This window comes from Oreochromis niloticus, linkage group LG20 (assembly GCF_001858045.2).
Source record: "Oreochromis niloticus isolate F11D_XX linkage group LG20, O_niloticus_UMD_NMBU, whole genome shotgun sequence".
NCBI classification, from domain to species: domain Eukaryota; kingdom Metazoa; phylum Chordata; class Actinopteri; order Cichliformes; family Cichlidae; genus Oreochromis; species Oreochromis niloticus.
The window spans coordinates 13,831,186-13,844,741 of record NC_031984.2 but is presented as its reverse complement, the minus strand read 5'-3'; the positions used below and the strand labels follow the sequence as shown (position 1 = coordinate 13,844,741).

At 40.0% G+C, this 13,556-nt stretch overlaps 1 protein-coding gene across 3 annotated transcripts; it reads right to left on the bottom strand.

Moving 5' to 3' along the window:
* Window positions 1-2,152: 2,152 nt before the first annotated feature.
* On the bottom strand, window positions 2,153-11,404 carry slc6a1a (solute carrier family 6 member 1a). Of its 3 annotated transcripts, none has more exons than XM_005448660.4 (15): window positions 11,076-11,404; window positions 9,679-10,062; window positions 9,348-9,479; window positions 9,062-9,162; window positions 8,804-8,913; window positions 8,514-8,646; window positions 7,727-7,861; window positions 7,530-7,633; window positions 6,765-6,889; window positions 6,470-6,582; window positions 5,673-5,804; window positions 5,340-5,442; window positions 4,945-5,045; window positions 4,614-4,781; window positions 2,153-4,468 (listed from the first exon to the last, which is right to left on the bottom strand). In XM_005448660.4, exons 2-15 carry the CDS (start codon window positions 9,908-9,910, stop codon window positions 4,022-4,024), a joined length of 2,136 nt encoding a protein of 711 aa, XP_005448717.1. In that variant the 5' UTR covers window positions 9,911-10,062; window positions 11,076-11,404; the 3' UTR covers window positions 2,153-4,021. The 3 variants fall into 3 exon arrangements, with proteins under 3 accessions (XP_005448717.1, XP_003438870.1, XP_025757449.1); XM_003438822.5 differs by lacking the exon at window positions 11,076-11,404 and adding an exon at window positions 10,724-10,822; XM_025901664.1 differs by lacking the exon at window positions 11,076-11,404 and adding an exon at window positions 10,532-10,549.
* Window positions 11,405-13,556: the final 2,152 nt, after the last annotated feature.

Below are 13,556 nucleotides of genomic sequence, written 5' to 3'. Positions count from 1 at the left end.
TCAACGCAGAATTGTTTTTTCTTGCTCAAACTGGGCTATGAGGATTAATCATTGCCGTCTGTGTGAGTTTAAAAGCGGTAGCGTTCTGTCATCCTTTCATAAAAGCATCATGGATCACCAGTTTTCTTCTTCAGTGTCCTCTCTTGCAGCCACACTGCAAGCACTTTTTAACTTTAAAAATAGGCTCACGACAGAGAGTGCCAAGGAATGCTAAATAACAAGCAATGTCCCCTTGCTCAGATCTGTCCACAAAATGGAGCCGATCAGCACAGAGACGCCGTGCTCCACATGACAAAAGAAATAAAAAATAAAAAAATACTATCATGTCTTTAAATGCTGTCTACTTCAAATAATGTGTGCAGTATTCTTCAAAAACCCTTTAAATACTGAGTCACAGAGGGTCGTACAGTATCGTCCTCACTAGACTTTGGCGGCATTTCCTTTATCTGCTTGTTAAGACCAAAGAGAAAATTGCCTGATTAGCAGGGAGAATAATTAAGAAGAGGCTGTTTAGGGAGTCAGCACCAATTTATTCATCAGAGGAAGAAATGCTAAAATAGATGTTATGCTGAAACAGGAAGAACACAGATGAGCTGTTAGTGCTTTATAGACAGATCTATGCACAAATGGCCACCACAATGGAAATTTGTGACCTAATCAAAATCTTATTGAGTCATATTTTTAATATATATTTTTTGGTGAAATAGATTCGACAGAGGGATCATTTTTCTAGATGTCACAATGATGAAGTCACCTGAATGGGCAATATGGCCGAGATTCCTTTGCAAAAGATGGAAAAAAAAAGTCAAGAAAAAGGTCAACTGCTATGCTGGAAAACAAAAATGTCTCGATTTTGGACCATAGCCACAACCCCACCCTAACACAAAAATCCCATTATTTTTTCTTTTTCTTTTTCTTTTTTAAACATTTTGCTGGAAGCATTGGTAATGCAATAAAACATTATAAAGTTATATCTGTCACTGGGGAAACTGCAGAAATTGCCTGCCCTAACCAAAAGCTAATTGTGTTCTGCTAGATTGCGCCTAACTAATAAAGAGCTTCTTCTTCCTGTCCTCCTCTGCCAAAAAATGATGATGCATCTCTCTTTTGGACAGAAGACATCAGTTTGGGTTGTCTCAGTGGTGACTGGTTTTCATAGGTAATGATGTTAAATTGCACAACTGGGAATAAAGGAGGCTACTAAGTCATCCATCAGTGGCTAGTTTATATGAGCTGCGATTAGAGGCATTATTCAAACCCTAGTCCAGTCAAACACATAGCTTTCTGTCCCTGACCTGCCTCTTTTTCTCTCTTTGCTCTCTCGCTCTCTTTCTTACACACACACACACACGCACATGCACACACGCACAGTTTGCCATGAGCTACTACAGGGGACAAGTCATTCTTTTATCCACGGCGAGTCATTGTTGTGGTGTCAGCTGGTGCCGTCTCTTTTATCACACTGGAAGCTAATGGAAGCAGCAACTGTGGTAGGTGGGGGAGAAGATGCAGGCGCGCACGCACACATGCACACATAAATACACAAGAAGCCGTAAGAGGTTGGGGAGATGGGGCGGGTGGGGATGCCAGGCCCCGGGGCAAGAGTTGTTTTGTGGTGATGTTTTTCTTGCTTGCTGAGGCCTCTCTATCAGCTTGTGTTTCTGACACTCAGTAAACCACAAGGAAGGGCTTCAGTCAATTTTGCTTTTGATGTGTAATTGCTTTTTATTTATTTTTTGACTGTAATGATGTTTAATTTTACCTCCATGGTAGGGTTGGATGTCATCTTCACCCAAAGCTACCAAGGCAGTCTTATTCTATTTTACACGTCCCACCTGGTCTCATTCTAAAATAAACAAAAGATGAATGCAGCTACACAACACACCAAGCCCCCCCCCAAATCCCTCCATGTAATTTTATTGGTTTCACACTTTCTTATATCTTTTGACTAGAAATGCTCTATGGACAGGGTTTATTTACAAGCGAGGGAACAACAGCCAATTACTGCAGGAAGAGTCAGTGCAGGATATTTTTATTTTTTTGATTTTTTTGATAGGATATTTGGAGTTGACCTAATTTTCTGGTAACAGTGTTACCAGAAGCACTATTTCATTCTGCTTGTTTAAAAACAAATGCTATAAGGGACATATGCCAGGCGTGTGTTGTATTTATATTTTCTATAACTCTTTATTTTTTCAGTCTTTTTCTGTTTGTATAACATAACAATCGTGCTTTATCATGTGACACCATTTAGATACATATCATGTTTATATTATGTTTTACATTAGGCAGTGAGACAGTTAAAAATATACAAAACAATATTGTTTTTTACTAGACATAGGTTCTATTTTTAATATAATCGTCAGCATCTTCATTGTCATCATCATCATCATCATCATTTCGTATATTTCTGTAAGATATGTGCTTTAGCTTCTGTGATCAAAATATTATTGCAGAAAACAGCAACTCCATTTTTTCAACATTTAGACAATAACTTCCAATGTATTACAGACATTCACAGTTACATGTTTTACACAGTACAGTTTTACAACAAACTTCCAGAGAAAACTGTGGTAGATTAACTTTATACAAAATTCACAGGACATGAACTGTAGCCATTTCACATTTTCGCTCAGTTGTTTTGCTTTTCAAAGTAAACATGTGCTGTTCAACCAGATGCCTTTCACAGTAGCTGCCATAGAAGCAAACTAACATTGTCTTGACACACCATGGCAAAACTCTGGGAAAATTAAAGCTTATGCTTTTTCGGTAGTAAAGCAAAGACAACATCAACAAAAAGAGAAACAGACCACTTGCTTAATGGCCTGCACTTATACACCTACATATGTATTGCTGAATACATATTGATCAAACTATATTTGATCAAGACACACAAAGAAAAAAAACATGACTGTACTTAAACACAGAGTTGGTCCAGTTTTTTTTGTGCTAGCATACAAAGTGGTATTTTGTACTTCTGCCCAGTCATGTAAACAGACTATGGCTTAGTTGGAATTGGTGTACTGGCTTAAGGCCTACTCTGTTTCTCTTCTTTTGTTTGTCAGGAGACATTTCAGCAGTATTTCGCTGATGTTCCTGAGGAAAGCATGCAAAACGTAAACAGGATTGACTGTCAGCATTAAGGGATAGTCGATGTTTGTAAATCGCTTTTCGAACCCTGTGCTTTTATTATTATCATCATCATTATTATTATTGTACTTCTTTGTACCCTGTGCTTTACCAACCGAATACTTAATAGCATAGTTTTTGCTTTTGTCTGCCTATTGATTTTGGTCCTCCATCACAACACATATAGTATAAAACATCCTAAAAATAATTCTAAAAATGTTTTGATCACATAAAAGTTTTCTCTGTCTTTTTTTTTACTGAAAAAAAGAAGGAAAAATAACAGTCTCTCTCACACACATAATCTTTTGCAACAAATACTGGATCGCTCCAGAGCTCCTTAACATGAACTTCTTATTGGCATTGTGCTTACTCAGAGCTCCCCGTTTGCCTTGTGGCCATGTTTTACCTCACAGAGAGCAACATTTGGAAAAGAGACAACTGTGTGAGGTTTAGAAAACATCCACAAAAAAAAAGGAAAATTGACGCCATCCTTTGCACTCTTCAATTATGTCAATTTTGTTCACTACTTCATCTACTATATTCACACGGAATTTACTTGATTCATGAAGATATTCAACAAATCTCTAATCTATATCTCTAAGTTTTTTTTTCTTTTCTCACAGTATTACACAGTATGTTTACATTTTTTTTTTTACCCAGAATTATACTTGTATTTGTGGACACTAACAGTCTTTGATATTGTTTTCGGAATGTAAACCAACAATAGGACATCGTTGGCTTGGTTTTACAAATGCAGAAAAAAAATTAACATGGTTTGAAAATCTGTTTTGATCACATATTGCCCCTGGAGGTAGGTGAATCAATTATAATCTTGGAAGTCCTTTGTAATGTTCTCTTTTGTCTACATGCTCCATGAGGGTTTCTTTGTTGTCTACACGTTGGCCTCGGCATTGGTCAGGTTAGAGGTCGGGCTTGTTGGGTTCGGGGGGCTGACGGGCTCTGCTGGGCTAGTTGGGTTGGGTGGTGGGCTGGTTGGGCTAACTGTTGTGGTGGGAGGGTTAGCCGGACCAGTTGCGGTAGTGGTGGTGGTGGTGATAGTGGTGGAAGGACTTGTCACAGGATTCACAGGGCTAGAGGCGCTGGCTGGATTAGCTGGTGGAGGGGCCGGGTTAGCAGGTGTCACTGGGCTGGTTGAGTTGACAGGAGCTGGACTGGTGGGGCTGGCAGTGTTTGCAGGAGCTGGGTTGGCAGGGCTGGCAGCACTGGTTGGATTGGCAGGGCTGGACAGGTTAGCGGTGTTGGTTTCCACTTGCTGCTCTGGTCCATTCTCCTGAGGTCGCCTGACAACTGCAGGGGGCTGAAGCATTATCCGAAGTCGCTGGGAGCAGAACACGTGGTGAAAATAATTACATAAGAGAAAGAAGATACTAGGTTACAGAGTGAAGCTAAAAACCTATAAATAAAAGCTGGCAAAATCTGTGCTGTTTACCCAGTGACCCAACAACAGATGATTTCCTTCTTACCTCTTTGTAAGTGCCCTTGAGCCCGAGATACATGTAGATCATATATCCTGGTATGAGAATCATGGAGGACAGCGCCATGAGCCAGCCTACTCCCTGACCCCAGCTTGGGAACACATAGTCTCCCATTGTGAGAGGAACCATTTGTACGGCGCTGAACAAGAACACCCCCTGTGGGAGACATGAAACCCTTTATGCATCCTGACACCACTGACTACAGGCAGCGCTGTCTTAGCCTGACATGGCTGCAGGCAGGTAATATTGACTTTATTTATTGTTTCATTTTTCATGTCGTGACTTTAGATGTACTGTTCTGTAAGTTCGGAGGACTCACTGCGACAATGAGAGGGGTGAATACAACCCAGCACAACTTCCACCATATGCAAGGCTTGTAGCCAATCATCTCCTGGATGTTGTCATAGAACTTGTTCACACCTGCGAGACAAATGAATCTATGATCAAAATATTCATATCCAATTTATTTCAATTTGCCCCTGGTCTGCCATGCATGATGATGAGGATGGTGGGGTGGAACACATGAGTGCTCGTGACCTTGAGGCTGAACGTCGCTTGAAGTTGTGCAAATATCTCTGGATGCACCTGAGGCTTTCAGCCGTTCACATATTAGATTTTTTTTTTTTTTTGCAAACCTATTTTAAAATTGTAAAAAAAAAAAAATGCTTATTTTGTTTCTCTTGCTATGTTTAATGAAACATTCCTGATACACACCGTAGCACCAGGATATGGAGATGCATTCAAAGAAGACCAAGAACAGCAGGGACATTCCACTGGCAGAGTAGTAGTCGAACAGTTTGAACACATAGATTCCTCCCTGGTTACAGAGAAATTGATAGGTGTTATTGAAAACTTTATGTGCAAATATACTCTGGTGCTGTAATCAATTAAAGCCACTGATTAAAATACAAATTGCCTTTTGCATAGTACATAGATGCACATGTTTTACTTGTATCTTTTAATAATTTTTCTCCTTTCTTTCACTAATTTGTTTAACCTAAGGCCATGAATAGTCAGTGGTAATATGAGAAAGACGCCCTGCTGTACCTGCGTGATGTTTGAAAGTCCAATCACATAGGACACCAGACAGACAACCGCGATGAAGAGCTCTCGTCTACCTCTAAGAACTCTGGGAAACTCATCCACCAGAGCAGTGATGAAGCCTTCAACAGTGCAGAACTGAAGGACAGAGTCATAGAAACAGCATTAGGGATAAGTATGAATACTAGCACTTTTTTCCACTTTGCTGCTTTTATATTCTTTAATGTGGGTGTTTTTAAAAGAATGGATTTCCACGTTTTGCAGAGATTTGCAGTTATGTAGCAAAATGCATTCTTTAACAGAGAACCTTTATTTAACTGGTTAGACTAACAAAGAACCGCGGTGTGCAGCAAACCATGGGACAAAATCACTAGTGTGATCTTCTGAATGACCAAGCATTCACTTCTTGGATGCCATTTTGGTAATAGCCCTTGTATGCAAAAGCACTGGTGATATGACATTTAGAATAGGGTTAAAATTAGTCTTTTACTTTGAAGTGCTGATGCTCATGGGCATTGTGTAACTGCATATATGGTGTTCAAATTGCTCTAGCTTTATTCAAACTGAGCTATCATATATTAAGAGAAAAAACACACGCACACGTAAAGGGACCTGCAGGCAAATGGAGGTGATAAAGTTGCATTAAAAATACTTGACAGCCAATGTCAAAGCCCAGCTATATCTGTCCACAAGAAGCAAATTGCATGCTTATCATGCAGAGAGCAGGGGTGAGCTGCATGATATGTACCTGCATTTAAAATATTTAGGTCAGCCCATGAGCAGATCATCTCCAAGCCCCTTACCTGGCTGTCTATTCCCAGCATGAGCAGCATGGAGAAGAACAGAATGGCCCAGAGAGGGGAGACGGGCAATTGGGTTACAGCCTCCGGATAGGCCAGAAAAGCTAAGCCAGGACCTGGTTGGAAAACAGGAAAAATCATATTTCGTCAGGGTTCCTCTCACAGTATTCTGATAACGAGATGCATACATATTCACACAGAAGTGTTGACTGATGCTGTTCATCAGTGAGCATCAATGACAGTGCAGCTTTTTTGTGCAGACGCAGAATCATCACAGAAGAAAACAATCTGTAGTTACCTGAAGCTGCTACATCAGCAATGGGTTTCTTTGTCACATGTGACATGAAGCCAACAATAGAGAAGATTACAAAGCCAGCAAACATGCTGGTACACGAGTTGATGCAGCACACAATGATGGAGTCTCTGGGGAGAGGAAATGTAAAATACAGCTTGTGTCAAAGACTTAAATTGACTAATTCTTGTGCTTCTTAACTGATCTTCTCTGAAAAACCTCAAAATGAGGTCATCATTGTTATCTGTTTCTTTCCATTGTAGTGTTTTATATATAAGCAATATTTATTAATTGTGAATGATATAAATATATTTCCATTCAAAACCTCACATCAAACATTACCATTGTCACATTTTTATAGATATAGATGTTGTAGAAAGCTAGATCCATTTGAATCAAGGGCACAAAATGCACAAAATGAATGCAACTATTTTTATGTAACTGATTGTTTATGTGACCCAGAACCATGGGGCTGCTGGAGAAAACAGGCTTTGCAATAATAGTACCTTTTTTCCTCCAGCACACACACCAACAGAAAGAAGCTGCCTTAGATTTTTATTATATTCATGCCAGGAACTGACATTTATAACCTCCTTTTAAAGGCTTCCACCAAGTAAGATCGAATTGGATTAAGTTATCTTATAAAGTAGCAACAATTTAATTACTTCTATCTTCAGGTATTGCAATTTACTCTCATATATTAAATTGAGCAGCAGTCTTTGTCGTTGTCTCAAAGATTACATCCTGTTCATGAATCATCACCAGTCTTACCTGTAAACATTATTATTGAAAGGGTTATAACTGCCTAGAGCTATAAGTGACCCCAATCCCAATCCGTAGGAAAAAAAGATCTGGGTAGCTGCATCGAGCCATACCTGACAAAAGGAGAAAATAACTGCGTGAGGCCGTCGTCTGCTCACTCAGGCATGCAGTACATGGGTATGAATCATGTAATAATATGTCATTACCTCAGATTCTTTGAGCTTTTCAAAGTCAGGGGTGATATAGAACAAAATTCCTTCTCTAGCTCCAGGTAGAGTCACCCCACGGATGAAGAGAATAAACAGCATGAAGTAAGGATATGTGGCTGAGAAGTAAACGACCTGAAAATGTAAGACCATTATCAGCAGGGTAACATCGCTGCATTTTAACAATATATATGATCCATAGATTTATACATTTTCATGAGATCTGTAAAGTTTCTGTAGCTTTTCCGAACAACAACAACAACAACAAAAAAAGCAAATGAAACTTCACTTACAACTGGCCTGTCTGTGTCTCTGAATTTCTCATACAGTGTAAGATATGTGTGTGCAAAGCATGGGGAGGTGGGGGATGGGGTATTTTGTGACCAAACCAAATATTATTTTCCATGGTCATGTGATAAACCACACTTTCAAAATGTGGCACCACAAGAGAGGGAATCTGCCCCAAGTGAAGAGGAAAGATAAAGCCAGATTCTTGCAAGCGGCTGTTTGTTGCTCTACCTATCACAAATCCACACGCAGGATAGAGGAAGTGTCAGGAGAAGCAGAATTAGGGGAGCCGCCATAAGGCAGAGCAGGATTAGTGAACATGAGTTTATGCTAACTCCTCTCCTATTTTGAAACAAATCTGGACGATACTGATTGCAATTTGAATGATTGATGAGCTGATATTAAAGTGATAAATATTGCATAGCTCACATAGTGTTCCACTTTGGGAATCAGCATAGCATCAGAGGTCTTGGGTAACCAAATCTATCAAACATCTTACCTTTCCTGTCCAGCCAACCCCTTTCCAAATACAGAAGTACACGAGGACCCAGGCAATAGCTAGCGTTATTGCCAGTGGCACTCGAAGCTGGCCTGGTTTTTCCAAGCCATCAGTCATTTGATGCATGTTGCGCCTATAAGTCAGAGGAAGCAACAATAAGACTATTATACACACACAGGGAAATAACCATGCAGCAGAGGAGGCTGTCTTTTATGTAGCTCGGGGAAGCATGCAGGACAGTTTAAAGCGCTGCTGTTGTGAAAAGCAAGAGAAAGCAGTCAATATCTTACTCCCAAAACTCCACCACTGCACTGGTGAGATTGGTGGTGTCTGCAATGCTGTAGTTTGTATAACATCTCTCTGTGTTCCATTCATTGTTACATGAGCTCCATGGAAGTTCCTGAAAAATAGAAATTTGCGATTTCTTTCTCCATGACAAATTTAGGGATTACCAGTTTCTTGCAGATATTGCAGGCTATGTTCCCAATGAACAACCTTGCTCTTATCTTGCCTTCAGCTTTAAATGAAACACACTGTATAATACTTACAGTGGTGAAGGAGTTGTACAGGTAGTAAATGGCCCAAGCAATGATTATAATGTAGTAAATGTTGAGCCAGAAGGACAGAACAGCCGCTGCAAGGCCCACACCTGTCACAGAAAAATGAATTAGCCACTATACAACTATTATTGGATTTGAGTGTGGCCTCCACATATAGTGATGGCCATACTTATTTCTTATAAGCATCAACATCATAAATATTCATGCTTTTTTCAGCAAAGTAAATATTTTCTTTTGATAATCCTGGTTACCTTTAACTATTCTGTTCATATACCTTTAAACATAGGAGCCAGTTTCCACACACCAAGCCCTCCAATTGAGGTGTATTGACCGAGGGAGCATTCCAACAGGAACAAGGGGACCCCAGCAAATATAAGGGTCAAAAAATAGGGAATTAAGAAGGCTCCTGGATGGACAAAAGGAGATTACGTTATGCACTTACGAGTTATCAATTTTAGGCTAAAATTGCCCCGAGTAAATTAATTATATGAGGATGATTTAATTCTTTTTATGTTATCAGCACGATCACTTTGGTCAGCTCGACTATGTGTATCATAGAACTGAATGATACATGCTGTTAAATTAGCTGTGAAAATAATCTTTACCTCCACCGTTTTTTCCACAGAGATAGGGAAATCTCCATACGTTTCCCAGTCCAATTGCATAACCCACACACGACAGAAGAAAATCAAATTTCCCCCTCCATGTTTCTCTATCGGGCACCTCCTTTTTCTGCTTTTCGGGTTTCACGTCCAGTGACTTGGGTTTGTCATTATTAGTGGCCACCTCATTCAGTTCTGTGACTTGTCCATCCGTTTTGGTGCCGTTCGTCGCCATGTCTCTGGATTTGGCAGAGGTCCTGGCAGTCGGACGGGAGACTTCAGCACCAGTCCACGTAGACAGCAGCTTCGCGGTTTTTCGACCTAACCCCTGGACCAAATGTCTGGAGATGAAGCCTGTGCGCACAAGGCTCGTCAGTCGTCGTTAACCTGTAATAGAGTAGGCTAATTGATTGTCTCTTCAAGGGAGCGCAGAAAATGTGGTTATTTAATAAGCAAATATGGACATGTTATACTCCCGGCAGATGTAATAAAAGAATGGAAATCAAATATAAACACTGTTTATCTCTGATGTATGAATATGAAAACGCAGACTAACGAACCTCCCGATCATTTGGCACCCTGAAGAAAAAATTTCCATTTATGTCAGACTCAACAAACAACCATCGAGGGCAAAGTCATGCTGACTTGCCCCAGAACTAAAACACAGACGGTAGATTGCACATAAATTAACAGCATTCAAAGCCAGACCAGCAGACATGGAAGCCTAAACAATGTTTGCAATTAATTATCCAGCAAATATTATTAAAAGATACCGAAAAAAATATTTATAAAAAAAGCAAACAAACTTGGACTCAAATTACAGGATCCAAAACATACACATAAGCGCAAGACGCACCGTAGCGATAGCAAATAGCCTATGAGATTTAAGCACAGCGAAGTCCACCAATTACCACCTACAGATTCTTAACAGTTAACCACGTAAAGAGCTGAAAGCAGCAGGGATACAAAATAAACCTCTCAAACAAACTCGAATGCAAAACGCATTTTAGGGACAAAGGGATGTCCAATGCGTAAAAGCTTTACGCACCAGGCTGCACAAATTCCTACCCCAATCTACCCGAATAATTGAGAAGCTTGCGCGCTATTAAACGCTTGAAATCGCGTCCTCTCCACACTTGCAACATCCAAATGACTGGCATGCAGCAATCAATAGACCATTTAATTGGATACAGCGCGTAGGTTCAGAGATCATCGTGCAATTTACATGAATCCCAGCTACATGTCGCTAGCCCTATTCACAGTTTAATCATTACCACATGATAAGAAAAATAATATAAATAAAAATAATAACCATGCTTTAACCAGCCTCGTTTGTATAGGTGTTCAAACACGTACACACGCTCAGACAGACGCAAGAATTCAGCACCCAGTTTACTCACAGTGAATCTGTGATCTGTGCCGCCGAGGATACGCTGCCTGCCACAAATCTCGGAACGAGGTATCCGTAGATTCCTCCTGTGGGTGAAGTTGTAAACTCCCAATATTTCTTGAAACATAAATAGATTTTACTTCCATTAAAAGACTTAAAGGGACCATGCAGCGTTAGAGGGGTCCAAGCAGGAGCTGTCCAGCGGGGAGCAGTGCTGAAGACCAGGAGGATGAAGAGGAGGAGGAGGAGGCTGAATCAACACGGGCAGCAGCCGCTTCGCCTTGTGCGACTAACATCAACAACCAGAGACTCAACTCCCATCTACACAGCCTCAATGTCATCTCAAAGTCGCCCCCCCCACTCATCCTCCTCATCCTCATCTATAGGCTGCACTGACATCGCACTTGCAGCCTGTTTGTTTTTAATATTTCAAACGATTTCCCCCTTTACATTTTAATTAATGCTGTCAAATAGGTAATCACATTTTTTTCTTTTTGGCTATTATCCCCCCAAACAAGAAGAGCAACTTTGTAAAACATTTCCTGAAATAAAGATTTCCCATTCACAATTATTCCTCATTTTAAAGCGATAAACTGCTATTATTTTAGGGGCTTAAAAAAGTATTTTATTCAGGTGGCAAAATTAGATTTTGGGATCTTCTGCTCCTGGCTACACAAAATATGACCCCCCCTCCACTCACAGATACACACGAAAGAACCCCCCCCCGCACTAATAAATCGAGGTGCAAAATGGAAACATATGGGGGCTAATATAAGCAACATTATCTGCTCCAAACGCGTGTATTTGGAAGGGGAGGCCAGTTACCGGCTGTCTGCAAATCTGGCAAATTGTGATAAAGGGAGCCCGTCAATAAAGGGAGGGAACATTGGCTGGTTGTCTAACTCTGCCTGTAATCGTCCAAAGCCCGACGTCTTCCACAAATGGGGGGACGATATGAGAAGAATAAACACGTGGACTATAAGCTCGCAATTAAAAAAAAAAGACTAAAAAAGGAAAAGGAAAACACTTAAAGATAAAAAAAAATGCTTTGGGGGAACTATTAAACACGTGTAACAGCGAAGAATGGATCCACTCGTAGTAGGTTTTTAATTTTTCTTTATTCTTGCTTCTAAAGAAAACCTTCTGGAAGTAGAAGACAAGAACGAAACACATCTTTGTGGAACAGCTTGTGAATTTAAAGTGCAAAGGTAAGTAAATTACATAAATATAGGCCCACTTGTTTGATTTACTTCAATTTTTAGAACAACTTTCTTTTCTTTAGCTTAGCTATTTTTCTTGCGTGATCAGTGATGTCACGTTGGCTTATCCTGCCTGTCCTTTGAGTAACTTGAAGGCTTTGTAGTTTGCCTCCATGCTTGTAGTTTGCTTTCATACTCTACACGTGCTGACTGCTATCACTTAGTTCCCTGCTGCAGAATTTGAAAAATGTTTCATGTGACAGAACTGAGGTGGAGGGAATACAAGCTGACTGTGGAGCAAACTGCTGGAAATGCTCTGGCAGAGAGATCAGGAGCAGAGACTCCAGTGTGAATGTTCCTATCACAGGCTGAGAGGGCACCAGATGGCAAACCAATGAGGGGTGAACTAACCTACTAAATGATACCACATTAAATGCAGCATTTAAAATCCCATCTGGGTTGCCGTCCCTGCGGACATGGAGTGTGAAACATGACACATATTTATACACCTGCTGATGGAGCACACAGGCATGTCCAATAGGCTGGTGACATGCACTCTCAGCCAGCTGACCTCCTAACCCCTCAGCTTTGGTTTGATTCAGCTCACTGCCCTTTTCACCAGCCCTTTTCATCAGACTCTTAATTTCAGCCAGAAGCCTGTATTTGGCTCCAAGTGAATGCTGTGTGTGCTCCATTAGTTTGGAATTACTTGTCCTTTCTTGTAATGGCTTTTAGAGTACGTGTGTGAGATTGAGGCTTGGGTTGCCCCTCTTTACCGGCCTAGTGGCTGTAAAATCATGTAAATGTTAGGGAGGTGTTTGCAGAAGGATGCAGCCAAAGTGCAATTCACTTAACACTGTTTGCTTATTGTCATTTTTCAACCCTAATGAATAGATGTTTTTTTAAATTGACACCTTAGATATGTGCCTATATGTGCTTTAAAATGCATTTCAAATAATGTATAATTACTACATACTTGGGGAAATAATAAAATATTGGCCAATTGTTTGGCTCTATTATTAAAAATAAATAATGGGAATTTTTAAAAATAAGAAAAATATTAAATCAAGAATAAAAATTAAAAAAATGAGCACTTAAATGTTTTGACTAGGGTTTTAAATATAAGATCAAGTATTTTTTCAAATGGGTAAAAGCATTCAAATTTTATGTAAAACCTTTTTTTAATGTCTGAAATAGTGCTTAAATACTCTCCCGAGGATGAGGGCAGGTCACTCAATTTTCTATCTTGGTGTCAATACTGTTTTAATAACCTACCTTGAAGTGATTGTTTT

Coding starts and splice junctions, on each gene's coding strand:
- slc6a1a (XM_005448660.4), bottom strand. CDS start 9,910: ATGGCGACGAACGGCACCAAAACGGATGGACAAGTCACAGAACTGAAT. Junction 9,480..9,678: donor CTGTGGAAAAAACGGTGGAG/GTAAAGATTATT, acceptor TTGTCCATCCAG/GAGCCTTCTTAATTCCCTAT. Junction 7,634..7,726: donor AAAAGCTCAAAGAATCTGAG/GTAATGACATAT, acceptor TCCTTTTGTCAG/GTATGGCTCGATGCAGCTAC.